At 47.6% G+C, this 26,125-nt stretch overlaps 4 protein-coding genes across 4 annotated transcripts; 3 read left to right on the top strand and 1 right to left on the bottom strand.

Moving 5' to 3' along the window:
• Nucleotides 1-210: 210 nt before the first annotated feature.
• Nucleotides 211-1,648, top strand: DFJ58DRAFT_837733 (uncharacterized protein; the record flags this gene model as incomplete). The annotated part of the gene is made up of 6 exons (XM_041392395.1): nucleotides 211-635; nucleotides 665-834; nucleotides 883-1,040; nucleotides 1,090-1,232; nucleotides 1,300-1,350; nucleotides 1,405-1,648. 6 exons carry the CDS (start codon nucleotides 211-213, stop codon nucleotides 1,646-1,648), a joined length of 1,191 nt encoding a protein of 396 aa, XP_041248640.1.
• A 290-nt stretch (nucleotides 1,649-1,938) lies between these two features.
• Nucleotides 1,939-2,459, bottom strand: DFJ58DRAFT_855803 (ribonucleotide reductase; the record flags this gene model as incomplete). The annotated part of the gene is made up of 2 exons (XM_041393910.1): nucleotides 1,939-2,238; nucleotides 2,304-2,459. 2 exons carry the CDS (start codon nucleotides 2,457-2,459, stop codon nucleotides 1,939-1,941), a joined length of 456 nt encoding a protein of 151 aa, XP_041248639.1.
• Nucleotides 2,460-18,097: 15,638 nt separating this feature from the next.
• Nucleotides 18,098-18,983, top strand: DFJ58DRAFT_855799 (uncharacterized protein; the record flags this gene model as incomplete). Its single annotated transcript, XM_041393909.1, has 4 exons — nucleotides 18,098-18,419; nucleotides 18,499-18,548; nucleotides 18,614-18,659; nucleotides 18,730-18,983. 4 exons carry the CDS (start codon nucleotides 18,098-18,100, stop codon nucleotides 18,981-18,983), a joined length of 672 nt encoding a protein of 223 aa, XP_041248638.1.
• Nucleotides 18,984-25,857: 6,874 nt separating this feature from the next.
• DFJ58DRAFT_723289 (uncharacterized protein) lies at nucleotides 25,858-26,125 on the top strand (the record flags this gene model as incomplete). The annotated part of the gene is made up of 2 exons (XM_041384981.1): nucleotides 25,858-26,003; nucleotides 26,038-26,125. The coding sequence occupies 2 exons, from the start codon at nucleotides 25,858-25,860 to the stop codon at nucleotides 26,123-26,125; spliced, it is 234 nt and encodes a 77-aa protein (XP_041248637.1).

The following is a 26,125-nucleotide window of genomic DNA, read 5'->3' as shown; positions in this document are numbered from 1 at the left end:
CTCCCATTGACCTTCCGCTACAACCCCAACTCCTGCCGGTTAACAGTACCATTTGCACACATGGAATGAGAGCCGAACATGATGTTTGAGATACCTTATGAGGCTAATAACCTGTGAGCACTGACTTCTGACTTTTTCTGAATGCTGAACACGCACATTGCAGACAGGACAAGCGGCGCGAGGATCTTGTTGTGATGATCCAGCGCCAGCATGAACAGCTGGCCATTCAAAGAGGGCAAGAGGCATTTCACCTCGAAGACCAACATGGCACAGATGCGTGCTGTCCTCCTCAACCCAGCATATGGCTTTACAAAGCCGCCTCAAGCCCCTGCCTCCAAACAAGTCGTAGCGCAGCGCAGCAACACTGTGTCTGCAGATGGGCCAATTCCACCACCACCTCCAGCACCACCATCAGCATCTTCTCCAACTCCAACTCCACCTTCACCTTCAGCACTGCCATCCTCACAACCTACTGCCATCGAAACTGAGCATTTGGCAGGGACCAAGCTCGAACATGGTGCTGGGATGGACTTGGGCAGCTGCACCCTGCCAGGCTTGTCTCCATTTCTCAATGCCATTTGCCACCTGCTGAACCCCTTCCTTAGACTCATCCAGCCAGGCTGGCAGAGCGACCAGTGAGAATACTAATGACCTCTGTTCACAGGATGTTGATCTTTATGTGGACTTTATCCGTCCTAGTGCCGACCTCGAGCAGCTTCGCATATTTGGTCACTCTTGAGCAGGTTGGTGCACTGAATGACCTGACGGGTGAGTGGCAAGGAAGCGCTGTGCAGCTTGTTGAACGGCTGCATGAGAAAGCGCCTGGCATTGAAGGTAAGCCCTTTTGACTTCTCCAGATGGTACTATAACTGTGCTTGCCAGACGCCTTGGAGATCATGTACCCCGACCCAGCTCACCCTGAGTATTTGCGATGGCTCGTGTCTGCCACTGCAGGTGGACTGATGCATTCAGCCCCAGATGCCCCCAGCATCCATATCCCAGCGGACAATGTTCTGACGTTGTGTGTCAGGTTTGGGCAGGTGAAGTCTTTTTGTTCTTTTGTTGGGTCATCCACTGGTTCACAGCTAGTTTCAGATCGTCCAGATGAGGGAAGCTGCCACTGCTGCCAGCACTGCTCATGGCCAGCACTGCACCACTGCATCTGACTCCCACAAACCTCAATCCTGCACTGCGGCAGCATGGCTTGCTGAGAAGGCACAAGAGGAGCCCGGGTATGCTGCCTTCAAGGCTGGCTAGCACTGTGTCCAACCCAATGCAGCTGTTGTCGCATCGTGGCAGTTTGCTGTGCAATTCTGCGAAAGGTACAGCCAGAAGCCATGTCCGGTCAGTGTGAGTACCATATTGTCTGTTCAGTCCCTTACCATACTGAGGGTGTTCTTCCAGGAACCAGGTGACAGCTGCCAGTCTCGGAGCCTTGAAAGAGGACCGCACATCAAGAAAAAAGATGTGCAGGATGCCCTTGGAGTGGGATCAACGTGGATGGCCGAAGCACAGCAAGCAGTGTACATCTTGCTGGCAATATGGTGAAGGGGGAAGCTCACCCAGGCAGGCTGTGATAGCGAAGTGTGCCTCGACCAGCGAGAAGGCCGGTGCACAAGATCTTTTGGCTTATCTGCGCCTGCAGTGATAGCAGTTCAATATCGTTAGCGTAACTTACTCACAATGACAATGACTTGATAGAACACTACTCAATGTATATTGCTGACAAGGCTTCAATCAACTTGTATTGCAGACAAGGCTTGGTATACAGACATCACGCTGGTGATTTTCATTTTCTTGCCAGAAGTGCGTCCTCATGGCGCTGGATAGAACACTGCTCAATTATTGCAGAGAACGCTACTCAATTTGTATTGCAGACAAGGCTTTGTGTTGCAGAGAACACTACATATTTTTATTCGTATTGTAGACAAGGCTTCATTATAGTAGAAAGTAAATGAAGTTGGTATGCATACCCTCATCTAAATCATGGCTGAGGAGCTCATTGAAGAATGTAAGACTAGGCATGAGACTGCGCTTCTTGAGCCAGAAAAAAAACGCAAAGCAACCAGAGAAAGAGATGCCCTCGATGGTAGTGAAAGCAACCAGGTGCTCACCAAAGGTGGAATGCTGATCAGATATCCACTTGAGTGCCCAGAATCCTTGATGTAAGTGTCGATGAGAAGTGAGCAAGGAAATCACATCCATGGCATCAAAGAGGTATTTGCACTGAGCAGAATCCTTGATGTAAGTGTCGATGAGAAGTGAGTAATATTTATGATGTCATGTACTGTACTGATATTAACTTGTCTGGCAGCGCCAAATTCACTGAGATAGTCTGGGTAGTATGGCCCAGGGAAGAGGTTATACACCGCGTAGGTACTGCTATGATAGTCTGGGTAGTATGGCCCAGGGAAGGGGTTATACACTGCGTAGGTATTGCCCAGCGTGCTGTCATGCATGGTATGCAACTCATACCATGACAGATACACCAGAGATGTGATAAGGAAGGTATAATAGACCCTACTGTATCCTATCACCAAGTTACCCCATCATTTTCCCCTTAGTTATTAGCTAGTATTTTCACTTTCAATCTTCACTTCCATTTTTCCATGTATTTCTATTTTGCTCTATGACATTCCATCTCTTTCTATTTTCCTCAGGCATATTCAGCCAACAGACTTTCTTTTCAGCCACCAAGCATGTTCGTAAGCATGTCATGTGACTGGTAGATATCATGATTTGTAAAGATTGAGCTTGACTCATCATGTTTTGTCATGATTCGTCATGCTTTGTAAGATTTCTAACTGTATTTATAAGCTACTTGGTAAGAAGGCTGATTCAGCACACCAAATGGCATTGTTAGTAAGCACATCCTTACCAATCCATGTGATGACTCATGCCATGATTCGTCATGCTTTGTAAACTACACTGTATTTATAATGTAAATTAGTAAACAAGCTGACTCAACACACCAAATGGCATTGTTAGTAAGCACATTCTTACCAATCCATGTGATGATTCATGCTTTGTAATCAGGGCCTCCAAAAGGTATATAAGGAGCCCAATTTTGCCATGTAATAAATGGAGCACTTCCCACCTTCACTCATCTCAAACAGTGTGAGATTAAGTAAGAACCTAAGTACAGGCAATTCATTAGCCTCAAAGTAAGACTAAGAAACAGTTATTCAATTATATACTACCTTACAGGGGTTGATTATATAATCTATCAGCTATTCTAACTAATTTTAAACCCATACTATTTTCCTCTCTCTTTTACAGGAAGGGAGACACGATTCATGCTACACATTTCACGCTACACGCTACACGGGCACACTAACTCTCAGACACAAATCATACTGTAGACTCAGTATACAGAATCAAATTGTTTTAAACTAACCAAGGAACAAGGAAAGAAGGTATATTGAAATAAATCCTCCCAAGAACTCACACATTATCTACCACGAAAACTAGAAAAGTCGTAGACCGTGTACTTAAGGACTGGCAATAAGTCTTATCCTATATAGTTGTGTTGTCACTATATAAGCGGCGTACATAAGACCCTTAAGTAAGAGGACACCGGATCTCACAAGGCCTAGGTAAAGAAACCTTAGATAGAGTGCACTTAGAGCGGTCAAGGCACGTCCAATGATAAAAAGCAAGGGGGATCAATTTGCACAATCAAGGACTAACTAAGGTGACTCCTACAACAGTACCAGGTATGTCCAAGGAAGGGAAGTAAGGGATAATACAAACTTGAGTCCTATTTATGTAACTGCGTGAACGTCCGGAATCGCACAGGTGAGAGTAGTAGTGAAACGCGAGGTACTCGGGTCGATATGTAATAAGGCTCACGAGTGCTGCGGCCATGGGAATACATGTAACAACGCCTGCTGTTCGTTCAGTAATAGTAAAATGAGCTTAAAACGCACCAATGGAGATAGGTGGACATGGGTAGGACATGGGAGGATTTGGTACCGATGGGACGGAATGGTCGGCCAAGGTGCGCGATGGCCGATCCAACGAGCAAGGGGCGGTTAAGACAACCCTGGCTCTTCTGCGAGAGACCGAGGCCACGGATTCATATTGGCCGAGTCGGACATAGACCGGCGCGACATAGGTGAGTCAAGTGAGTCGAGACTTTGCAAGGAAGTGGTGTATGGATGTGATGTGGATATCTAGGCTGCTTGACTCCTATAGTGAAATGGGGTTCTGCGAGGCTAGCCCAAGCTTGAACACCACAGCGGGTTGTTAAGTTCAGTATTGCCAGACCTTCAATCTCAGTTAACCAATACCTGGCAATGTAGCAAATGCATGAGCGCTAGGAGCGACTTTGACAGTCAAAGGTGTATGCTCTTGCATATACACCTCAGGGAGACAAAATAGCCTTGGAACTCACATTTGGGACACATACGAACTTGTCGTTGGCACCTGGGTTGATATGTGATGCGAGTGTGGGTTGCAGTCAGAGTCAGACAGTAGTGCTAATGACTGCTAACTTCAAACTTTACCGTATTTGCTTCCGAATTCTTTTTGCTCATTTTTCAAGGTATTCTGCAGTTGTGGCTTTGAGCAGGAGTGCAGGTGGTGGTGGGGAGGTGTATGTCAGGAGTGGGAGAAGGGGGGAGTATGCATGGAGGAGTACGTGGGTACTATGAGTGCAGGGGTTGGTAGTCGGGGTAGTGGACTTGGGAGAATGGCGTATGTTAGTGAACAGAGGAGCATGAGGTGCCCATAATATTCATGATTTGTGAGTTTGAATTCATGATAAATGGTTATACAAAGACATACTCAAACAAGCCCAGATCTAGAAGGTTCTGACGAACTGGAGCTTGTGCACTGGGAGCATGGCATTCACTGCTGCGGTAAGGACCTTGAGCAGCATTGCAAGGTTTCGCATGAGATCTATAAATTATTCAGACAGTCCCATTTGCCCAGCTGAGGAGGTCTAAGGATATTTTGAGCTCAGTGTGCTTCAACTTGGGGTTGAACTACTTTGTCAGTCCTGCTTTGCTTGCAGTTACAAATTCGCAGAGTCTCAAAAGCCTATCCTTCACACACAACAAGACCCCCCATATTCTCTCCAACTACTACAATCACTCCAGCATTCACACCTCTGGAGCCGAAATGAAGACATTGCTATGTTGAGCTTTCATATTCCTGCTTTGAACAGGATCAACACAGTGGGCCATGGAGATGGTCAATAGTATGTACTACGCACTATCCAATAACGACCAAGGACTCCGTGCCTGGGTGTGTTGAAGACACGCGTAAGTAATTGTATTATGAATGCCCTCTCAACAGCTTCGTGAGTCATAGTCTGCTTCTCCTAGTCTCATATCCAAAGATTCACATTAAGTCACTCATTTATTGCAAGCTCAATGCAAACTTATGGAACTCAATTGTAGTCTTTAGACTCTTCCTGTCGAGTCTCCAGAAACCGACTATTGAAGAACTCCTTGATGAGGATGCCCACTGTGACACCCTGGTGCACATACGTCCAATATCACCCTCAATTCAATATCACCTATCGTGCCAGAACCTCTCATGTTAGCTCCTACTCTTCGTATTGCCTCGATTTCATCTCCCATTTGCTTGTTTCTCACCCAGTGCTTGTCCTCCTCCACCTGTTTTTTCACACCTCACCCTTACACGCATCATTTTTATGGTGCTCTCGTTCTCACCACCTTTGTCGTGGATATTGAAATTATATGCTGTACTTTACAATGTACACTAATGAACTACATATTACGTCTAACCCTGTTTTCTCGGATTTTTAGCCCACTTTGAATGTACTCAGTACAACAGGAACTTGAACGACCACAGATGACTGCAACAGCCATGCCCTTCTGTTGAGCTTATTGGTCAGCTATCAGGAAGCACCAATGTATACATTTAAATTCAACCCAATCCAAGGCCCGCGCAATGCTTTGACCGTTGTTATGTGTTCTTGCAAACCAGCACAAGCATCATTGTCACGCAATCAGTTCCACAATAAGTCATTTGCTCAGACAACCCTGGACTCTGCCTGGATGCTATGTATAGACTATATAGAATACAAAATACGATCCACTGCACACGTTACATGCAAGGTATATCTGAAATGTCCAAAAATCAAAATCGCTAAAATACGATCATCACAGTACTAAGGTCTGCCTGCAGGTGTTGATTTTAGTAAGTGGGAGGAACAGAAAGGGCTTTGAAGAGACTCACTGCTCTCGGCACCTCTGCCAGTGCTGTCCATGTGACATACAGCTCAAATCAAGCTCAGGACCTCTGGGTATCACTAATGTAGTTCCAGGGCTATAGAATGGGTGTCAAGAAGTGGGTGGTACCCAGAATAAGAGCCGATGTTTGGGCCCTGCCACCCACCCACTATCAGCATTCAGGAAAAAGGGGGTCAAACTGTGGTCGTCATGGGATGCTCCCTGCATTAGCTCAGAGGTGTTGCAGAGCGCATGAGTAGGGTTGGACGAGAAGCTGAATGGAGTGATTTGTACAAGTGTCAATGTCATGGTAGTGGTATCCTCGATCATGCAATGTTCATCTGAGAATGCTGAAGGATGTGACATGGCGCGCTGTTGTGACGGCTGCCTCGTCACTGCATTCCACAGCTGAATAGTCTCATTGTCCAAACCACTGACAATGCGAGCAGCCATCTGGCAAGAATGAGACCGAGTGAACTGAATCAGTATGCCCCCGCAAGGGCTCACCGACTGGCTGCCCCGTTGCAGCATGCCAGGGCCGAACAGTCTCATCATCCGAACCACTGACGATGCGAGTGCCGTCCGGTGTAGAGACTCGCGTTTCTCCAGGCTCATATGGGCCAAATTCACGCCTTTTCACGATGCACTCGATATCCTTGCAACACACTTCTCATATGACTTCCGTGCAACGCGCGCTTTGGCACGTACCAGCGCGTTTGAGTGCGTTTGAGCGTGTTACAGTGCACTTCGTCGCATTTCCTTAGGATCCATCGCCTGTCCTCCACATGTCCTGTCCTAGTCCTCCAAGGTCCATTGGTGCATTTTCCCTTCTTCAGAACTCATACTCCGTCACGACAGACACTAGTGCTTATCATCATATCTCATTATGGACCCTGACTTACCTCACCATTTACCTTAGTACTTCCGATTCAGCTCCGAGCCATGGGAACTTGCTTAGCATACCCACATGTCACCATGTTTGTTTTCCGGTCACTTACTTCCGCTCCACTACCATTGAAGTGTATAGCTCGAGTTTCTATCAGAATACACCTGTTTCCCTCCTATTGGCGCTTTGACACCTTTAAGTGTCTGCTTCTACATCTATCAAAGTCCTGATTCCCCCATTTGATTGTCACCTCTACTCGAAGCACTCCGTTGTGATCGCACGAAGTGCGCTTTGACATTGAAGCGCGCTTTCCACACTTTCCACCTTATTAGCGCGTTTAGGCGCCTTTAGCTAGCGCTCTTCGCTTTAGAGTGCATTATTTGCCCCAGTGTCCCATTCAGGCTTCAAGACCGAACCGCTGGTTATAGATCCCCCTCACCTTTCACTAGAGGAATCTTTCTCAGTAGCAATCCCCTTGGGACGACTTTCCACTCGTATCCAGAGGAGCACTTGAGAGCCCACTTCCCACTCTTCCCCCTAGCACGCAGCTATCATTCCTCGCCCTCACCAGCAAGAACAAGACCAAGGTAACTATATCAGTGTGCCCCACCAAGGGCTCACCGACTGGCTGCCCCGTCGCAGCATCCCACAGCTGAACAGTCTCATCGTCTGAACCACTGATGATGCAAGTGCCATTCAGTGAGAATGAGACTGACACAACTGGACCAGTGTGCCCCCACAAGGGCTCACCAACTGGCTGCCCCGTCGCAGCATCCCACAGCCGAAAAGTCTCATTGTCCGAACCCTGACAATGCGAGCACTGTCCGGCGACAAGACCGAATGAACTGAAGAAGTATGCCCCCGCAAGGGCTCACTGACTGCTGCCCGTTGCAGCATGGCCAGGGCCGCCAACAGTTCTATCGTCCGAACACTGACGATGCGGAGTGCCATCCAGCAAGAACGAGCCAAGTGAACTGAATCAGTGTGGCTTCCCACCCAAGGGCTCACCGACTGGCTGTCCTGTCACAGCATCCCACAACCAAACAGTCTTGTCCTGCAAACCAGTGGACGATGCGAGTGCCAATTCCGGCCGAGAACGAGGAATGAGTTAACCCAACCCGTGTGCCCCCGCAAGAGCTTACAACTGGCTGCCCCGTTACAGCATCCCACAGCTGCACAGTCTTATCCTCGGAACCAGTGACGATGTTGAGTGGCTGTCCAGCGAGAATAAGACCAACCTAACTTACATCAGTGTGCCCCAGCCGCAAGGGGCTCACCGACTGACTGCCCCATCACAGCATTCCCACAGCCGAACAGTCTCATCCCAAGAACCAGTGACGATGCGGAGTGCTGTCTGGCAAGAATGAGACTGACCAAACTGAACCCGTGTGCCCCCACAAGGGCCTCACCAACGGCTGCCTCATCACAGCATCCCACAGCCAAACAGTCTCATCGTTTGAACCAATGACAATGTGAGTGCTGTCTGGCGAGAACGAGACTGGCGAACTGAATCAGTGTGTCCCCTGAGCACGGTCTGAATAGCTGGCCAGTTCATATCATGTCCAGATGACACACGAAGAGTATTCAAAAAAGTGCAGAAAGCTTTGACAGGGGAGAGTTGGCAGGTGTGAATGGGAGTGCTGATACATATAGATGTGGTGTGCTGTGTAAAATGATGGTGCTGAACACTTGAATGAACCTCTGCAGGTCCATTGCAGTCGACGAGGCATCTTTGAATTTAGAATGGCCCTGTAGTTGCGCATGAGCGCTTTATCTGGCAGTCAGTAGCAATGTACTCACATTTAGCCACTGGGCAATGAACGGAAGGGCAGGAACTGCACCGCCGAGCTCATTTATCAAGGCAAGTAACTCAATCCAGAAAAGAGGCCGCTCATTGTTGAACCAGGAGCACACTTCTTTTGCGAGCTCCTTGTCTAAGACTGTGGTCCATACGTGCGACGTCCAAAATCGAGATGAATATGACAGATATGGGGGGATGCATTTTTGAACTCGTTCTTGTAGCCCGGGATCTTGACTATTAGACAGATACAACGACTTTAAATTACAGATATTGAAGTGAAGCCCGTGTTCCATCACTTGAAGTGAAGCTAATGCAAGGTCGCATTGTGCTTTTGACAGGTTGATGAACAATTCTCTGCTGGATGGTTTGTCCGTTAGGAAATCACAGAAGGATGCATGAAGGGGTTGGATTGGGGAATCTGGGTTGGTGGTGCCGCTGAGGAGGGAGCCCATGCTTTTTACCACAAGCTCCACGTTGAAATCGTCCTCTCTCGTTGGAAAATGGTGCCTCATGGCATTCAGGCATGCTAAAGGAAGGGGTTCAGCTGTGCCCAGTATTTGTCCCATCACCGAGTGGAATCTTGCTAGCGCTGTCGAACACAATTTCTGCGAATGCTGCACATGGGTAGATGTATTCCTGGGCATGATATTTGTTAAAATGAGGTTGTACATACTGTGCAACAGCATGCTTCTCTCCATAGGATCGTGTGACACCACAGCATTGTAGCAATCGATTGGAGATAAACCCACATGAGGCTCTTTGATGTATCCGCAGGCGAGACGCGCCCACTCGAAAAGTCCATTGGCTTTCTTGGCGAGGACTGCTGACTCTCTGTCCTCAAAATCAAGTCCTTTCAACTCCTTGGATACGTAAGCATGGATGTCGCGCTCTGCGACTGCTGGTGGAACATCATCCATCGACATCTGTTGAATATGCCGAATGCCATGAAACTCGTCTTTGATATCACCAAGTGGGTGAGAGGTAATGATGAAGCGGAAGTTGGCTGGGAGGTCTATGATTTTGGGAACGGTGGGGTCTTGATGTTTGCCAGCTAGAATACGGAGGAGGTCTCTTCGTGTCTCTACTCCACTGCTCTCATCCAGTGCATTGATCATGATCACGATGGATTCCCCAGTTGACCCAGATGACTTCCTCAGTGGTTGGAGAAGAAGCTTCTGCCACTGCCAGATGATATCTGACATCTTCTTGAGCAAACTTGTGGCCCGAACTGCATCTGCTAATGCCCACCCCATGTCCGGATCACAGTCAGCCAGGTCCTGTGCAATTGTGGAAAATATCTTTTCATGACAATGATCTGCTTCTTGCTGGAGGTCAAAACAGTAACACAAACCAAGCCCTCCCACGTCTTTGAACCACCTAGCAATGGTGTGGGCAATGGCCAATTTGCCCTTGCCTGCAGGGCCAGATAGACACAGCACACGTGGAACATTGTCCCCAGTGCTGTTGACCCATTCGGTGATCTGGGAAAGGATTTCCATGCTCGTCCCTTGAAGGCATTCTTTTCTGGTATCTAGTCCTGCGCCCTCTGCGTAAGTCATACCGTTGAGGTCCGATATTTCTTCTGAAATGGTATGAATATATGTCAAGTGACAAAGATGTCCGAACCCTTACCCGTACGGTGGACATGTATGGCTACGTCATGAGCAACCTGGTCCCGGAAGTTTTGCATGAGCGTATCAAACACGTCATTGTATTTTTGGATCGTATCTTCCGTTTCCAAGATAATGTTCTTTCCATGTCTGCTCCCTATAATAATCGTAGAAGCTCAATACGGTACAGAGCGCAGTATCTTGTTAAGACTCACAAAATTTCTTGGTTTCTGAACAATTTTTGATAAAACGGGCACACTCATGGACCTGCTGAGAAATCTTTCCAAGGATAGCATGCATTGACAAGATTTCGCCAAGGATCTTGCCTTGCATTATGAAGCTATAAACTTCACATAACTTTTCGAGAAGTTTGAGTACCGCTGTGTCATGATCGACTTGAGCTAGAATAATTTGCACAAATAATTACTGAGTAACAGTAGGAGATAGGGAGTGATAAAATGAAACATACTTTGGCTGCACGAGATATCATGCCCAGTGCTATCTTGGCATAGGGATGTACCTGTGCAACTATATTAGTTCAGTTCTGATTGAGAGGAGGGCCTGTATACATCAGCAATCTCTCTGATAACAGTGTCAAACTTCCAGAGGAATTCAAGATATATGTCCTGTAACCTGTCATCAGCATCGAGATCCTCTTGTGCGTCTTGAACAAGACAGATCACAGTTGTCACAGGTCCTGAACATGAATGCATGTGCTTTACAGCCTCCACTTCCACAACAGATGGAGCAGCCTGAACCTGTGCAACCACTAGAATTTAGAGAGAGCATAGAGAATGGAGGGCAAGTATGAGAACCTACTGAGGTCGATGATGCACGTTCATTCGGGGGAACAGGGCTGCGGCTGGTAGAATCCTTCGAGTGCTTATGACAGTCTTAGTCGTATTCTAGGACACTCATTACACATGCTCGTAGACTTACCAAGATCCTTAACCTCTTATTGCCGCCCTCAGTTTCTTGACCTGAATTCCTCAATAGTTTGCGGTTGCGGTTGTCCATTGTGAAGCGAGGTATAAGGTAAGGAAGGGTCCGACATCATTTATATATACAATACAAGTGCTTGCCGCTGCGCGGCTCGTTGGATGGATCTAGTTCAAATCTAATAACAATTCTTTATACACGACGTTGGACGTATTGAAATCGTCATTTGGTTTGTCTTCTGAAAATAGGATGCGTGAATCATCTCGTTGACGGATCCGTGAAAGGGCTGTGTACAGTTGACCGTGTGCGAAGACTTCGCAGCGAAGGTTGAGAACGGTCTTGTCAAGGGTTAGACCTTGGCAACCATTGAAAGTCGTTGCATATGCAAGACGGAGGGGAAATTGTAGACGATGAACAGTCTAACTTACGCATGGGGGTGTGAATTCGAAGTGGATGCGGGGGATGTATTGAGTATCTCCAAGTTGACCTGTCCTGTTGTTGATGACTCGAACCTTGACATAACGGCGGTGCAATTATTGTATGATGAGGCATGCATTCTTCACCAGTTCCTTCTGAACAGACATATTGCGCCTAAGTGAGCAAATACAGCCCTGCTTGAGATAAAGTTCGTGCTTTGGAATTCCATTTTGTGAGAGAATTGCGAGAAAATCAGGTGTCGCTTCAGGGTGATCTGCTATGAGCTGATCATCTTCTTTTACAGTGTCAGCACTGTAGTATACGGCTGTGTGAAATATCATCAAGACGGATTCATGGATGAACCGGGCATAATAGATCAAGTCGTAAAACACAAATGATGCGTGGGCAAACTGATGAAGAACGACTCAGAATTTATATTTTTTGTTGTGCGTAAATGACGTCGACATGTTTTGGAGCTGCGGTGTTCAAACAGCAAGATGACGCAGATGAAAGGGTCAGCTTATAAGGAATTGATGATGTGCTCGCAACCAAATGAAGTAAAGTGGAGTTTTATTTCGTGAGCACAAGGACTCAGAAATGTTGTAAGTGATGGAGCGAAGCTAATGATGGTAACGTTAGTAGGTTTCTGAATGGTAGTGGTAGTAGAAATTGGTCAAGTAAGCGCACGTGAGACGCACGCGGGTGGACGCCGCGCTCCAAGTCATCATAAGATTATATATTGTGGAATAGACCATTATTGGTACATGCCTCAAGCAAGTCTCGAGGCAATATTTATTGCACTGCCACAGACTGCAGGCACTACATAGTAAATGGAACAGATGCCAACGGAGGATTACAGCTATTTTCATATTGATAGACCAGAATCCAGAAAACTCACTTAGCCGCTTTTATTTATTATTGGAGCGACACCAAACAGAGGCGCTTAGACTAGTTACTTTTTATGGTAAGTCGCTGACCTTACTTGCAATGGGGCTTGTGTGGGGCGGTACAACTATGCACTGACGAGACCCTAGAATCACGGCGCGCACGTACATCTGCAACCAGCTGCACATGGTGATGACTGGTACTATGTTACTAGTACATAGGTAACTACCATGGTCAAGCAACAAAGCCCTCGTCATGCAAGACACTACAATGTTGTCAAAGGTAAGCTGTGCTTGTCATCAGATGACGCTCCACTTGGTTTCTCTGGTACTTGAGCAAGATCATCTCTTCATCTCTGTTGAAAATGATATATATGTCGATGTTTCTGTGCATGATGATGACGGTCGGCAGTCATTGTACTAGCACTCTCCAAGTAATGGTGATGACTTACGTGAGTTACAAAAGTAGCTAGCATGAGCGCCTTTGTTTGGTGTTGCTCCAATAATAAATAAAAGCGGCTAAGTGAGTTTTCTGGATTCTGGTCTATCGATATGAAAATAGCTGTAAAAGCACAGGCTAGTATGCACGGCCGCATCACCAGAATACAAGGGAACTTCTGTGCGTGTACATAACATCCAGAAGCCTGGAGGGTTCCCTAAGAACGAGAAAGAATCTAATTGTCCAATGATAATAATCGTTCAGTAAGGGTTCTGATCGAAAACCCAAGATTCCTTATTTACATCATGCTGCCGCCACACCCAGACACGGCATTCCCTTCAATTGCGCCAACTCCAGTGTGTCCTAGAGAAGTGCTCAAGGCAGGTGCACTCTACAGCAAGTGTGATATTGTTAAATTACGGATACCAAGTCCTACGATGGCAGACGCTACCAACGCGCAGGTAGGTAAGTCAGTTTGCTTAGTTGATGATGATGGATATATGCAGGCCATGGACTTGGTGTATACAACGAGTCCGCAACATATGCGACCAACAAAGTCCACAAAGTTGTCGGGCTATGGAGTGCGAACAGCACCGAACTCGCAAGGAAATCATAGAACACAACAAACTGCAAGCGCACCACAACCGCATCAGTTCCTTCTTTCCTTCCCGCGATGGGCAATACACCCTCCCTCATCTGCCTAGCATTAACCGAATTCCTCGACAACCTCACACCCTCCAAACTTTCAAATCATGCATCCAGCGCTCTCCAGGGCTCCCACCAAACCCAGACGCTCATTCTGGTCCTACTTACCCTCCCCCATCACCGCTCACGTTTCTCAGCTCCTGACACCTGCTGATTCTGTCGTTGTGGGCTTGGGTATTCTTAGGACATCGGTTGTGAGGAGGCTTTCAGATAGTGCAAGTGCTGAGAAGCAAGAGATGCGTGTTCTGGGGCGACTGGGAGCTAAGTCTCGTATCAGGCTCTTTCATAGATCAGTCAACCCAACCTCTGTCTCCCGCCAATAATGCATGCCCAGGGTTCATAACCACTCTTCCCCCTGGGTTAACAGCCAGTCCTTCACTCCTTCACTCAGCAGCCAGCCCACCCATCCGGGGTATCTAGCCATAACTGTAACTCTGAACGGTAATTCCGCCGAAGCCACAGCAAAGTTATAAGTACTTGCATTAGCGTCGATGGCTGAACCGTGAAAGACAATGAGTGTTTTAAATTCTGGGGATCCTGGAGTTGCATAGCCTGACTATTGCCCGCTCGGTTTGCTAGCCATTCAAGCTGAGCCTTTGTTGGCTGTGACAAAGTGGAATAGCAAAGCCAGAGTTTTCTGAAGGAAGCCTCCAAGAAACGATGGATGTCTTCATCAACATCTGCGCTATCTAGCAAGATGGTGATAGCAACACCCTTGCCATAAATGTTCACTGGTATCTCACCCACCAGCGGGCGCACATCTTTTCGCATGACTTTGGCAGTGATATGAATTCAGCAAGCTCACTTTTGGATTTGTCTTCATCAGAGTATTTGCATGCAGATTGATCAAGGGTTTTGGATGTGCATTCATCGGGGGCGTCGCCCGCGAATGCCAAAGGCGCACTGCTGCATTTGCATAATGTATCTTGAAGCTTCCTGAGTGGTCAGAGAAACAAGCTTCCATATGATCGTGAATAGAGATGTCGAGGTCTAGAAGTGCAGGGTTCTCAAAGATCTGTTGGACAGCGTCACCGTCACATCTCTCCCTCCAGGAAGAACACGATCTCCCTAGGACTAGCTTGTTTGTATACGAGACAATATATAATACGATATCGAGACCGATGCCATACAAAATTCTAGGGTACTGTTTGTGTGGAAATGTTGTCGATGTATGAAATGAAAATGTCCCGTTCTTCGCAGCTACAATATCTCCAACATCCTGATGTCCATCATGACATCAACAAAAGCCATGTCCCTGACTTGTGCGATGATATTGTTATCTGAAGCGATTCTCTTATACTCCCCACCACGCTGTTGCACTAGCAAAAGTGTGCCGAAAGAAGGACTAAGGCGAATGAGTAACCTCAACCCTCTGGTGGTGACCGACTCATCAGGCCGATCACCCACGCTTTGCGACTCGTCTGCAAAGCAAGGTAGCTCGAGAAGATCACGAGTCCACAGATGGATGAGCAGGAATGTCTGCCGAGTACGCATTGCAGGCAAGAATTGAACAAGTTTGTCTTATGTGTGGTGTGTTTTAGTGGCTGTCCTATCTGCTGGTGCGACTTTATGCTCCACCATGACAGGCACAGTCTTATTGTCCGAGGTAGTTGCAATGAAGGAGTCATAAGAAGAGATGGCAAGTGAGTTGATGTTGATGTTAGTGTGACCGGTGCAAGGTTGACCAATCTGGGTTCCATTGTACGGACTTCCGCAGTGTAAACCACGGAAGGATGAGTATTATTGCTGTATGAACCCATAAGCAAGAACAGCCTCACCAGCCATCCTCCCGAAATGACCACCGAAGATCCCACCCTCACGTACAACCTCAATACCTATGTCAACCATCGCCATCGTCTCAGTAGGAGCAACAGACTCCGCATTAGCCAAACACCTTGTCCATGCAGGCTGCACAGTCCAGGCCGTTCCTCCTTGACCCACCAACACGCCCTCGATGCAGGAATGCTAAACGTCTCCCTCGGGGATTCGCGAGGGTGTTTGAGAGAGTGGCGGAGTCGCTTGAGGGTGACAGGGCAGATGATTGAGGAGCGGTGTGGAGAAGGCTTCAGGGTTGCAGGGGATGTCAAAATAGGTGTTGGACTTAGCTCCAATTCGGTTGATGGCCTATGACCTTCATTGAGTGGCGGTGTGCTCCAAGTTGAACATTTCAACTAGAAGCACTATCAAAGATTTTGCTCAACACGCGTTCCAAAGTTTGTGGGTGAGGTTACATTTGTCTATACAACTGGAACCCACCACAAACTTGTAGACACGGTCGTAGGATATACATATGCATGCACGTAGGAGGTTGATGAGGCTGATGCTGCGCCTGCTTCGCTTTCGTTCTTGGCTTTTTCCTTGTGGGGTGCTGTGTGAGGTGTTAGTGGTGAAGTGAGGAAGGCATTGGAGGTGAGATGTAGTGTATAAGAATACGAGTAGCATACGAGAATAGACAAAGGAATGAATGAAAGGAAGAACTGAAGAAAGACGGAAGTGACACACCCCAAGCAACAACACTCTTCTCCCGCTCCTCCTGCACTGTCGAAAACCCGTCTTTTGTAACCCCCACGCTAGCTCGTCCCGTCTATCTATCAGGGTCTTGAGGTGGTCTGCAAATATAGTGCGTTTGATGAGTTTCTGTGCGCCGACGTCATCCGGTGAGCAAGCACGTTCAAGGGTAGGTTGCACGGCGTACAGTCATAGTAAAATGGTTATAAGGAAACAGCACCGGCATAAAATAAAGTCTTCATCATATTCACTGGGGTTGACAGCTTTCAATGCGACATCTGTGAGTATGGGTTTGATAGAAGGTGGGAACTTGCCCTTGATGTCCCACGATTCTATGACATTGTCAGACCATAAGCTAGGGTACGAGGAGGCACGCACCTTTGGAGATAGTCGCGCTGGGTGCAAGTGAGCACAAGAGATGACGTGGTTTGGGTGACGTACAAGATCGACGATTTTCCTCTTCTTCCCGTTATCCTCTAGGACTATATAGTTCTTGTGTAAATGAGGACATTGGAGATATAATTACACCACACATACCTATCTTTCATAAGAGAAACTTCGCCACTAGAGACATAAAAGCCCCGTTGCTTTATCTGAGTGAAATGAGTGCAATTATCGATGTTCAACTCGGAGTTGTCGATGAATGGGTTGTTGATGTCGTAGTACTCTGAAGTAGCATGTTTTTTCTGCTTCCTTACTCAGTACTTAGCGTCGATATAGGCATTTATAGGAAATATGATAGTTTACCTTTTGCTTTTTGGGCTCACCGTCATCTTCACGTTCGGAGTCTGATGTGTCTGCTTTTGGAGGAGGTGGAGGTGGTTGACATTGACCTGTTGTTTTTGCCAAAGTAGCAATATCGACTTCATAATCATCTGGACCTCCTAGATTTATTTGTATTCTGATAGTTTGTAGGATGTGGCGGAGTTGAACAAGGAGAACGAGGATGTTGTGGTTTTGATGAAGAAGATGAAGAAGATTTCAGTTTCTTTGAATGTGGTTGTTGGTGTGGATGTGGGGGTCGGGGTGGTAGAGGAGGGGGCCGTGGTAGGAGCTGAGGTGGAGGTCCCAGTGGCGAGAAAAGCGAGTCCGCCGCAATGTCTGAGGAACAGAGCAAAGAAAAGTGCAACGAGCCGTTGAGCTTGACAGTGGCTCTGATACTGGTGATTGTGGTCAGGCTATCCGAGTTACGATTGCACTGTCAAGAAAAGTAACAACACTTGCAGTGTGCAGTTTTCAATACATTCCGTCTTGAAAGGTAAAGTCTTTCTCATTCAAGTTGTTGCAATGATATGGAGGGATCCTAACATGTGAATAACATAAAAAAAACCAAGGACTTTCCAGAGCACATGCTACAGTACTTATCATCTGGACTCTGTGTTGCATCATGCATGTCGCACCACTCCGCTATAGAGAGGATGACTATGATTGTGTTTTATGACTCTATATATATGTCTCAAAACAAAAACAACCCCAGTGACAGTAAGTATCTCCTCGGTGTAAACGATGAATAAATACTAATGACATATGAACCCATAAATAAGAACAACCTCACCAGCCCTCCTCGCGAAACGACCCCAAACCCACCCCCATGCACACCCCCAGTACCAATATCAACCATCGCCAGTCGTCTCAGCAGGAGTAATGGGCTCTGCAATAGCAAAGCTTCTCGTCCACGCTGACTGCACTGTCTACACCAACCTCGATGTCCCGCTCCCCCGCAGCCCACCAACGCGCCCTCGACGCAGGGATGGTGAACGTCCCCCTTGAAATCCTCCTATCCAAGTCAAACTGGATATTAAATATCGTGCCTCCAGGAGACGTATTTACATTCGTGCGCAGAGTACTTGCAGTGTCCTATTCCGCTCCCCTTCCCCTTCCACGCGCCTTTGTCGATTGTAACACTGTGAACCCCAAAATGGTAAAATGCATCGGGGGGCTGTTTAAGGAAGCCCCTGTGGGATTCATTGATGTGGGGATAGCAGGGACACCACTACGAACAGGATGGGATCCCACTTTTGATGCCTGTACAGAGTCAGGACTGAAGAGTGCTAGAGGAGTTTGCTGCGCTGTCCCAATACAGACTTAAAATATCACCGTTGAAAGGCGCAGGTGCTGGAATTGGCGATGCGAGTTCTTTGAAACTTTGCGAGTTTGTGAGTCATTCATTCTTGCGACATGGCTGAGCAGGTTTGAAACTGAAGGTTGGTGGTGGTGACAGACGATGAGGAAAGGATCTATAGGCCTCTTCATGATGATGATGCTGAGTGAGTCCTGCTCTGCACCCCTCGAATTCACCCCTCTGAATAATCAAACAACTTACCAAAACCACAACAGCCACCCACCGCTCCTCACCAGCAACAGCTGATGCTCTAATGAAAGAACTCAGTGTCTCCCAACCAGCCCTAATGGGCAGACTTATCCAAACAGTCTCAGAAGGAATCCCCAAAGCCTACCGATTCGTAGCCGAGATGGAAGGGCTCGCAGAATTTGTAGGAGGGGGAGAAGCAGATGTCTTCAAGGATTTGCGAGGGTGTTTGAGAGGGTCCAGGGATCGGTTGAGGATGATGGGGCGGATGTCGAGACATTGAGGAACGGCATGGAGAAGGCTTTGGAGTTGCAGGGGACTGTCGAAGTAGGCGTTGATCCTGATTGTGATGGCCCTATCTCCAGTTCGGTCCATGGTCCATGTACTTCATCGTGGCGATGTACTTCAACGTTTCAACTAGAAGGGATTGTTCGAGTCAATCAGTCAGAGATTTTGCTCAACACGCATTCCAAACTTTATGTGCGAGGTTGCACTTATCGAGTAATTATAATCAACTACAAACTTGTAGACACGGATTAAGACATGTGCATGTACATCGTTTAAGATGCGAGGTCAATAGAAGAACTGACAACTTGAACATTTGCAGTTTTGCATCAAGGATCCGAGGCACTCTACTACTAAGCGTTTCTAAGTCAGCACAAACCTCCACGAAAAAAAAGTAATGGGGCTAATGTTGTCAATAATAAGAGCTTAAGCTAAGTACCTGAAGGGAACAAAACAACCAAACCGGGAGCAGATGTCAAGTGAGGATCGAAGCAAAGTAGGGGATTGAAGGGCGCACAAAGTAGGCAACAAGGGATTAAAATAAGCAACTGTACATGTCACATTCAAGTTATATCTGAAAAAATCTCCACAAAGGTTCGATCGCTAGCACACAACATCGCAGTACTAAGGTCTGCAAGTGTTGATTTTTAGTAAGTACGAGGAATGGAAAGGGCTTCGAGGAGACTCACTCCTCTCGGCACTTTTGCCAGTGCTGTCCATGTGCCATGTGACTCAAATCAAGCTCAGGACCTCCTCTGGGTATCACCAATACTGTCTCCGGGTTATAGAATGAGTGTCGAGAAGCGGGTGGTACCCAGAATAAGAGCTGATGTTTGGGCCCTGCCACCCAACCACTATCATCATTCAGGGCAAAGGGGGTCGAACTACAGTCGTCACAAGATGCTTCCTCCATTAATTCAGAAGTGTTGCACAGTGCGTGGATAGAGTTGAAGGAGAAGGAAATGAAGTGGTTGTCCCAAGTGTTCGATTTCATGGTAGTGGTGGCCTCGATTGCGCACATGTTCGTTTGAAAATGCTGAAGGGTGTGACACTGGGGATGGTTGCGACGACTGCCTTGTCACTGTATCCCACAGCCGAATAGTCTTATCCAAAGAACCAGAGACGATGCGAGTGCCGTCTGGCGAGAACAAGACCGAGTTAACCCAACTAGTGTGCCCCCGCAAGGGCTCACTGACTGGCTGCCCCATCACAGCATCCTATAGGCGAATAGTCTTATCCCAAGAACCAGTGACGATGCGAGTGCCGTCAGGCAAGAAAGAGACCGACGAAACTGAATCAGTGTGCCCCCCACAAGGGCTCACCGACTGGCTGCCCCAGTCGCAGCATCCCACAGCCAAACAGTCTTATCCTTCGAACCAGTGATGATGCGAGTGCCGTCTGGCGAAAACAAGACTGATTGAACTTCTGAAGTGTGCCCCCTGCAAGGGCTCACCGACTGGTTGCCCCAGTCACAGCATCCCACAGTTGAATAGTCTTATCCTTCAAACCAGTGATGATGCGAGTGCCGTCTGACAAGAACGAGACCAAGGTTAACCCAATCAGTGTGCCCCCGCAAGGGCTTACCGACTGGCTGCCTTGTCGCAGTATCCCATAGCCAAACAGTGTCATCATAAGAACCAGTGACGATGCGAGTGCCGTCGGCGAGAACGAGACAGATTTAACATGACTAGTGTGCCCCCGCAAGGGCTCACTGACTGGCTGCCCTGTTGCAGCATCCCACAGCTGAATAGTCTTATCCCGCGAACCAGTGACGATGCGAGTGCCGTCAGGCGAGAACGAGACCGAGTAAACTGAATGTTTGTGCCCTCGCAATGGCTCACCGACTGGCTGCCCCGTCGCAGCATCCCACAGCCGAACAGTGTCATCCCAAGAACCAGTGACAATGCGAGTGCCATCCGGTGAGAATGAGACCGAGAAAACCGACCCAGTATGCCCCCTGAGCACAGTCTGAACAGCTTGCCAGTTCACATCACGTCCAGATGCCACACAAAGAATATTCGGAAACTGTGCAGAAGCTTTTTGGATAGCAGGGAGTTGGTAGGCGTGAATGGGAGTGCTGATACATATAGATGTGGTGTGCTGTGTAAAATCATGCTGCCGAAGACTTGAATAAATCTCTGTACGTCCATTGCAGTTGATGAGACATCTTTGAATTCGGGTTGGCCCTGCAGTTGCGCATGAGTGCTTTATCTGGCACACAGTAACAATGTACTCACCTTCAGCCACTGGGGAATGAGCGGAAGGGCAGGAACTGCACCGCTGAGCGCATTGATCAAGGCGAGTAACTCGAGCCAGAAAAATAACCGCTCGTGCTCGAACAACAATTTCACTTCTTTTGCGAGCTCCTTGTCGAAGACTGTGGTTCATACGTGCAATGTCCAAAATCGAGACACATATGACAGATGTGGGGAGATACATTTTTGGATTCATTCTTGTAGCCCGGGATCTTTGCTATTAGGCAGATACAAAGACTTTAAATCACAGATATTGAAGCGAAGGTCGTGTTGCATCACTCGAAGTGACGCGAATGCAAGGTCGCGTTGTGCCTTTGACAGGTTGATGAAAAACTCTCCACTGGATGGCTTGTCTGTTAAGAAATCGTGGAAGGATGCATGAAGGGGTCGGATGGGGGTGTATGAATTGGTGGTACCACTGAGGAGGGATCCCATGCGTTTGATCATTGCATCTATGTTGTAATGGCCGTGGTCCTCCGGGAAATGGTCCCGCATAGCATTCAGTGAAACTAAAGGGAGGGGTTTGTTTGTGGCAAGCATTTGTCCCATCACCGAATGAAACTTTGCTACAGCTTGCTTGTAATGGGCATCCTTATCCTTAGGCATGATTTCTGTTAACATGAGTCGATAAATATCATACAACAAGTTTTTTCCGCTCCCGGGATGGCGGTTCATGACTTCATCGAAGCAGTTCATCGGGGATAAGCCGAAATAGGGTTCTTTATAATATACCCGCACGCAAGACGCGCCCACTCGAAGAGTCCATCGGCTTTTGCAGTGAGTGTCACAAGATGGTTATCCTGAAATTCTGATAGCTCTTTCAACTCCTCAGATACGAAGGTGTGAATGTCGCGCTCCACGACATTTGGTGGAATACTGTCCATGGACAACCGTAGAATATGATCAGAGCCTTCAAAACCCCTTTCGATATCGGGAAGTGGGCGAGAGGTGACGAGAATCCGAAAGTTGGAAGGGAGTTCGGTGATTTGGGGAAGTCCTTCGTCCTGAAGTCTACTGGCAAGTATGCGGAGAATGTTACGCCGCGTCTCCACTCCACCACTCTCATCTAGTGCTCTGATCATGATCAAGACAGGCTCTACACTCGACGGGGAGAACTTCTTGAGTGGTTGCATGAGAAGCTTGCGCCACTGCTGGATAATATCTGTTGTATTCTTGAGCGAGTTTGCATCCTTGACTGCATCCGCTAATGCTCGTTTCATCCCCGGATCACAATCAGCAAGATCGCGAGCGATGGTGGAGAAAATCTTTTCATGGCGACGGTCTGCTTCTCTGTGCCGATCGAAACAAAAACATGAACCGAGGCCTCCGTTTCGTTGAACCAATTCGCAATCGTGTGGGCGATGGCCGATTTGCCCTTGCCTGCAGGGCCAGATAGCCACAGCATGCGTGGGACGTTGTCCCCAGTGCTGTTGACCCATTCTGTGATCTGGGAAAGGATTTCCGTGCGAAGGACGTCCGAACTCTTACCTGTATGGTGGACGTGTATGGCTATGTCGTGGACATGTATGGCTACATCGAGAGTAAGCTGGTCCCGGAAGTTTTGCATGAGCTTATCGAACACGTCGCTACACTTTTGGATCGTATCTGTCATTTCCGAGATGATGTTCTTTCCGAGTCTGTTCCCTGTGATGATGGTAGAAGCTTGAGACAGCACAGAGCACAACATCTGGTAATACTCACAAAAGTTCTTGGTCTCTGAATAGTTTTTGATAAAATGGGCGCATTCACGGGTCTGCTGAGAGATCTTTCCAAGGATAGCGCGCATCGACGAGATTTTGCCAAGCATCTCGTCTTGTGTTATGAAGCTGTAAACTTCATCTAACTTTTCGAGAAGTTTGAGTACTGCTTTGTCGCGATCCACTTGCACTAGAATAATCTGTACAAATAATTGTTGAGTAACAGTGGGAGATAGGGAGAGAGAAAATGAAGACATACTTTGGCTGCACAAGATAACACGCCCAGTGCCATCTTTGCATATGGATGAACCTGTGGACTGGATTAATTCGGTTCTGATCGAGAAGATGGCCCATACATCTGCGACCTGTCCGATAACAGTGTCGAATATCTTGAGGGGTTTGAGATATGTATCCTGAAATTTGTCAACAGCATCGAGATCCTCTTGTGCGTCTTGAAGATGAGAAGCCACGGTTGTCGCAGGTCCTGGAAGTGAATGCATGAGCTTTACAGCCTCTTGAATATCCTGAAGTGCCGATTGGGTATCAGCCTCCACTTCCATACCAGACGGAGCAGCCTGAACCTGTGTCACAAGTAGAATTTAGAGAGAGCGCAGAAACTGGAGGGCAAGTATGAGAACCTACCGAAGTCGATGAAGCACCTTCATCATTTTGGGGAACAGGGCTGCGGCTGCGGGAATCCTCCAAGCGCTTATGCCAATCTTAGTTGGACTCCAGGACACTCATTAGCATGCTCGTGGACTTACTCGGGATCCTTAACTTGTCCACACCGTACTTAACACCACCCTTGACCTTCTCCAGCAACCGTTTGACTCTGCCACGGGGTTGGTGCTAGACGAAGGATGACTCATTAATGTCAGTAGTTTGGAGTGGATGGATTGAATGAAGTGATCCTCATAAGGCATGTACTGAGCTTTCACCGGCTGTTGCTTCGGTGACTTGAATCGAATTCCTTGGTGAATTGCCTTTGCCTTTGCCTTGGGGCATTGTGAAGTGAAGTAATATGATGAGAAGAGCCCTGTATCATTTATATAGGCCATAAGTGTTCAAGCCATGAGGCAAAAATTTGTTGCACTGCTGGATCATATTCAGCAGAGCGGAATGAAGAAAAAATCTAATCATCCAATAATCATCCAGTGCCATAAAGGTTCTGATTGGTACCATATGCACAGCAGGCCATGCCCATCATGCAAGTGACAGTTTATATGTCACATAGTGCACACTCTTCTCCTCCTCGGAGTCCTCGCACCTGGATGCACCTATACCAACAGCTAGGTTCCACCATTGGTCGGCTGTACTATAGAACCTCATTAGTAGTATCCTTCACACTCTTCTCCTCAAACGAGATATACGCATCATCAACGTCGTGAATACTTTCTATGCAGCCACCACACCCCAATATCCAAGCCTCCATCATCTCCACTTTTCCACCAAGAAGGCTGGCGCAAGCTCCCTTCAAATTGACATTTTTCACCCTGCCACCTCCAAGACAGACGACTCTGCCATCCACATTGTCGAATGACAGGGTGCAAAAGTCTAGTAACATCGTTCCCCAGGCGCTCTAGATCAGATTCCATTGCACTGCTATTAACACATTTCGAGGACGGGATCAATACACATTCGAACATCATTCTTCATTTGAATGGATTCCTTAGGTATACGTTTATCCAGCACCTCCTCCACCTTCTCACAAAATCTACGACATCTGCTATGAAGTCTGTGATACTTGTCTTTTTTCTCCCAATGCCTGTCAAAAGTAATGCTTACCAGGCACCGATACTCGCTCGAGGCAGGCAGCATTCTATCATGAGTGTGATATTGTTAACCTACGTATAACAAGTCCTACAATGGCAGACGCTGCCGATGCGCAGGTAGGTGAGTCAGTTTGCTTAGTTGGTGATGATATTGACAATGATGAACACATGCAGGCCACGGACTTGGTGTATACGACGAGTCCATAACATATGGGACCAGTAAAGTCCACAAACTTATCGAGCTATGGACGGCGAATGGCACTGAAGTTGCGAGGAATTCATTGAACGTGACAAACTGCAAACACGCCACAACCATGTCGGTTCCTTCCTTCCCATGATAGGCAGCACACTCTCCCTCACCCTGCCTAGCATTAACAGAATTCCTCGACAACCTTCACACCTTGCAAACTCCCCAAGCACGCATCCAGTGTTGTCCAGGGCTTCCACTCCCAAACACCAGGTGCTCATTCTGACCCTATTGACCCTCCCCCATCACCGCTCATGTTTCCCAGCTTGTGACATATGATGACTTTGTCATTGTTGGCCTAGGTATCACTGGGACATCAGTTATAAGAAGGCCTTCAGGATAGTGCAGGTGCTGGGGGCATGATGTTAGAGTTGTTATGTTGGATGTGAGAGATGTGGGGCGACTGGGAGGTAAGTCTCATATCAACTCTTTCATAGACCAGTGAACCAACATTTTCAGTAGATCCAACGGCATATCTCACCACCTCTATATTATGACTGCACCTCGCTCAAGCGTGATCACAGACAAGCTGTCTGTCGCCCAAAGATGATGAAATTGAGGTTGGCGCATCTCAAGGAGTTATGAAGCATCACGGAGCGAGAATGCATTCTTGCAGAATCTCAGTGGCGGGAGGTAGAACCTGTAGATATGTTTTATAACTCAGACATGTTCGAAAAGGCAAAGACAAAGGTGCAAACATAAAACAGACATTCCCTTTGATGCTGAGCACTACACGACGCAAAAGAGACTACTTTTGGGGGGAGTGAAAGCAGTGCCTTTGGTGCGGGGAGTGGGCGGGAGGAGCGTGGAACACCACCAGAAACAAAAATAACCAATGACAGTACGTACCTCCGCAGTGTAAACCATGGAAGGATGAATATTAATGACATGCGAATCAAATATGAATAACCTCACCAGCCCTCCTCCCCAAAACGACCCCAACCCCACCCTCACGCACAACCTCGATACCAATATCAACCATCACCATCGTCTCACAGCAGGAGCAATGGGCACCGCAATAGATGCCTCGTCCACGCAGGCTGCACGGTCTGCACCAACCTCAACTGCTGCTGCTCCTTAGCCCACCAACGTGCCCTCGACGCAGAAGTGATAAACGTCCCCCTCGGGAATTCGCTGATGGTGTCTGGGAAAGTGGCGGGGTCGCTTGA

The sequence above is a fragment of the Suillus subalutaceus genome, assembly GCF_016647625.1.
Source record: "Suillus subalutaceus strain FC151 chromosome Unknown DFJ58scaffold_12, whole genome shotgun sequence".
Taxonomy (NCBI): domain Eukaryota; kingdom Fungi; phylum Basidiomycota; class Agaricomycetes; order Boletales; family Suillaceae; genus Suillus; species Suillus subalutaceus.
Note: the sequence above shows the minus strand (reverse complement) of the source record. Positions and strands in the feature narration are given on the sequence as shown.